The sequence below is a fragment of the Carassius gibelio genome, chromosome B15, assembly GCF_023724105.1.
Source record: "Carassius gibelio isolate Cgi1373 ecotype wild population from Czech Republic chromosome B15, carGib1.2-hapl.c, whole genome shotgun sequence".
NCBI lineage: Eukaryota > Metazoa > Chordata > Actinopteri > Cypriniformes > Cyprinidae > Carassius > Carassius gibelio.
The window spans coordinates 28,674,475-28,678,626 of record NC_068410.1 but is presented as its reverse complement, the minus strand read 5'-3'; the positions used below and the strand labels follow the sequence as shown (position 1 = coordinate 28,678,626).

The 4,152-nt window shown below is 38.3% G+C and overlaps 1 protein-coding gene across 1 annotated transcript; it reads right to left on the bottom strand.

The window, feature by feature from the left end:
• Window positions 1-336: 336 nt before the first annotated feature.
• On the bottom strand, window positions 337-3,128 carry LOC127972244 (protein FAM181B-like). Its single transcript, XM_052575612.1, has one exon. The coding sequence runs from the start codon at window positions 2,944-2,946 to the stop codon at window positions 1,981-1,983; it is 966 nt and encodes a 321-aa protein (XP_052431572.1). The 5' UTR covers window positions 2,947-3,128; the 3' UTR covers window positions 337-1,980.
• Window positions 3,129-4,152: the final 1,024 nt, after the last annotated feature.

Genomic DNA, 4,152 nt, shown 5'->3' with positions numbered 1-4,152 from the left:
CATTATAATACACAATTAAATTATTTTGATCCTTTGACCATTTTGATCATTAAATGAGCTTCATCATGAAGGAAATTAAACTTGAATTAAGAAAAAGAAAAATGCTTGCCATTCACTTCCAACATGCAAATGTGTGCCTAATAACTAGATATAGTTCATTTCTAAGAAAGCACAATGGCTCCGAGCTCATCAAATGAGCTTGAAGACCTCTTCTGCCCAACAGAGGGAGCCATAACCTGAGAAGTGTTACATCCTTTGGCATTTTGCCGTCTGAAATCATTAAAAATTTGAATGAAATGTTCATACCTGCACTTAATGATAAACCTGTCTTTTTATTGTTTCAAGTTTAATCAACACACCTTTATGTTTGCAATAAGAAAAAAAACAAAGAAACAGAGAGTGTTTCTTCAATAGACATAAAGACCAGCTTTATTTTGTCCCATTACTTTTTGACCAAAGTAAACTTTCATACAGTTCCCCTGTAAGTTCATAGATTTAGGTGTGCAACTTATCACTAGTCAACAGAATTATTATTAGTATTATTATTATTATTATTTGATTCTGAACCGCAAACATTTTGAAGTATTAGCAGTTTCAGCATATAAATTACAAACTCCATTTTGTTTTACTCTTGGCTGATGCTTCCCACATAAAACTAATTTAAAACAACAACTAAAAAATAAAAATAAAAATCATTAACTTCATGTATTTTAATAGTTGATTCCCAGTGCAATTGGAAATGTCTGATTCCTAATTTAATTCTAATCATAAACCAATGTACGGCCATACTGTTACAAAACAATGTTGTAAAGTTCCTGTGTTCATGTTGTACCTACTTTTGGATGAACCTGAATACAATACTGGTATATTGAAAATATAACACATTATTATTATTATTATTATTATTATTACTACTAATTCATATTATAGCTTACATAAATATACCTCATCCTTCTCTGTCCACCCTTGTTGTACACACTCACAGTTTTCAATTTCTTTCAACATACCAAGAAACTCCAAAATCCAGACCTAGCATTTTTTCTGTTATGTAAAGTATATTCATTTAGACATTTACCTTCAGGGAACTGTAAGTCATTATTTTAGATGTAAAATCCTAATACTGCATGTTAAACAGTCAACAAACAATAAGCTATGGGTTAACAGTGGTACAAATTTAAATGTAGACAGATTGTCTTGATTGCAAGTATTGCATGATGTTACATGTTTTTTGTCTTGGCCCCAAAAAAGTTTTTTTTTTTTTTTTTTTTGTAAGTTAAATATAATACACCTGATAAATACTGCATATACTCTTTATACAGCCACTGCAACACTGTTTGATTAGAAATGACTGCCAGAGTGAAGTTAGCTATAAGAGAGGGAAGAAATTATTATCATCATTATTTTCAAACACCACTTGATTTCATATTTTTGTTATCACATGGAAATAAACTCATACATCTTAAGTGTTCCTTAAGTGATCAAATACTTAATGGGGTCACTGTATATTTGGGAACATTTAGTCTGTGATATAGTTAAACAAAAAAGCAGATCCCCTGAGATCAGCTCTGTAACAAATCATTGCTTCGAAATTCGTAATATTATAAATCAAACAATGCATGATAAAGGACAAGAAGTCCAAAGTGTTTTTTTGTTGTTTTATTTACAGGGAGCAATAAAATAAATTTCTGAAGCATAGTTTTGTTAATTTATGATTAGAAATCGGTAAAATGCATTTTGTTTTCATTAAATAATTGGAGTAAAGTTTGTCCTTAGATGTAAAGGCCATCTTAAGATTGTATAGCTTTTACAGGTTGCTACTGTATACGTTATCCCATAAAAAACACTAAACCCTTAGCTGGTTTTGAGTCAAATGTTTTAGGATTAAAAGGGCAATACATGTAAGTAGAGTCCTTTTTCAATACCGTACTGAAAAATGCAGAATTGTTTTTTGTTCCAATTTAGAAACCGAAAATCTCTGGCCTAAAGAGAAGAAAAGCTCCCTCTGTTGTATCCGTTCACCAGATCGTAGGAGACTGGAGGTGTGGAGCAGTCTGTGAAGAAGTTTGGAAAGGTAAGTGCACATGGCGAGCTCTGTTCCACAGGCACGCTGCCAGAAAGCTCTGTGTGGGCATAAAGATTTGGCTGTACTGGTACTGTCCGCATGTCTCCTGGCTTTTTGGAGGTGCCGCTACAAGTGCCCCAAGGTTCAGTGTACAAGAACCCACCACTTACAAAATGGTGGGAGTCATACGGCTCGGGGCCCGCGGTCACCTCCTGTTGAATCCTGATAGGTGCAGTGTATAATAAATCCTGCTCCGAGACCATGTTGCTGTACTCGGGTCCAAGAAGCTCTAAGAACTCTGCTGCTTCCGGAGTCCCTCGCTCCAGGTCTTTGAGCGACATGCCAGAAGTAGATGTAACTCTGGAGCTGTTGGCCGGCTCTGTGAAGAAGGATGGAGGAAGGTTTCGATGCCGCAGCGGGGGCTTCTTGGCCCTCTCTCCTCGTGCATCCTTCGCCGAGTTGAAGAGGGCAGCCAGACTCTTGCTTTGCAGGCTGGCCTGCATCCCATCCTTCTTGGGTGGCGTTTTGCTGGAGAGGTTGCTTGTTGGGGTTGGGGGCGAGCTTTGCCTCTTACATGGCTCCTGGACCGGTGTGCTCCCTGGCGAGATGATTCCCGTGCACCTCTTAATCTGCTTCTGCAGGTACTTTCGGTGGTTGACTTTCCTCTTAGACTTGACAGGCTTGTCCAGTGCAAGTTTGATGTTGCTGGAAGCTGAGTCGATGAAGCTAAGCAGGTCCCTAGTGGTCTCCTTAAAGTCCCCCCCGCAGTCCATCTCACCCAGGAGACCCCCTTCCAGACCCTTTTCCACCTCATAATCCATGACCGAGCCAGGAAAACAGAAGTTTAAGAACTGCGAGTTCATGATGGCAGCCTGAACAGCCATCTCTTCGCAGGGTGTATATATGCAGTTGTCTTCGAGAGACCCTAAAGCATATTCCTTATTTCCGCATTTCCAGGATGAATTGCTAACCCTTAGTCATGTGCAGGACACCCTTACAGTTCGTCTGCACTCTGCCGAAAGCTTGAATTTGGGGGAAGGGGGGATTATTTTAGGGGGCAGGGCCAATGATGTCAGGACATCAAAGGGGAGGGGCCCGAGGGACGCGAGGACTTAACTCTTTGCTCACGCCTGACCACCTGCAACTAAGAGGGGTTTGTCTGAGGCATCCCACAGAGTAAAAAGACAATAGTTTTGGGTTCATCTGTCCTGGTCAAGTCTTCTTGTAAATGTGTAGATACGTACACATTTCTTGCAATGAAATCTGAGAACAGACAGTCCTCGGGGCATCTTAACTGCTTGTTAAATGAAAGAAATATTATTATTGTTATATTTAATTAAACATTTGACTCGAAATGTTAAAACATGAAGAAATAACAAATGTTTCCAGACACAACAATGTAATATATACATCGTTCAAGGTTAGCCTAAAGAGTAAACAACAAAAACTTAATGTAACTCAGAGACATCTTTAAATTAATGTTCAGAAAATGTATCTGATGTACTCTAGACCCATAGATATCTAGTTTTAACTTTTACTGAATCATACTGGACATTGAATATTGTTATTTTATTCCCCTGAAGAATTCCAAGTTTCATGCAGTGGGATCTACATATTAAATATTAAAACCACGTCTCACAAAATCTTAAATTGGTATATGCATATATTGTACAAACAAAATTAAATTAAGGTGAATGCATAATTGGAGATACATCCTTTGGGACAGGTTTTACATGTTCTTCTAACTTCCTACAACTATCCCAATCTGTTCACAGTGGAAGTTGATTTCTCGTGCATTCCCGCACCAGTGGGAATTTTAGCCTCTGCCTGACAACTATTATAGGCTGCCTTTGACATACAGCCCTACATGGTCTAAATAGCTTCTATTCTTCCTTGGGCAGTGAAAGGGATCTTTGTGCCAGAGATTCATTAAACTGCACCTCACAGCCCCTTCGTAAAATGAGGCTCAATAATGAACAGTCGATTTAACTAGAAAAGCTGCCGGAGCTGTTAAATTAAATGGGAATAAAGTGCAGTTCAAGCCCAGTGTGCCAGAAGAAATGTTGACCTTAAGAAATCCTGAACGAAAT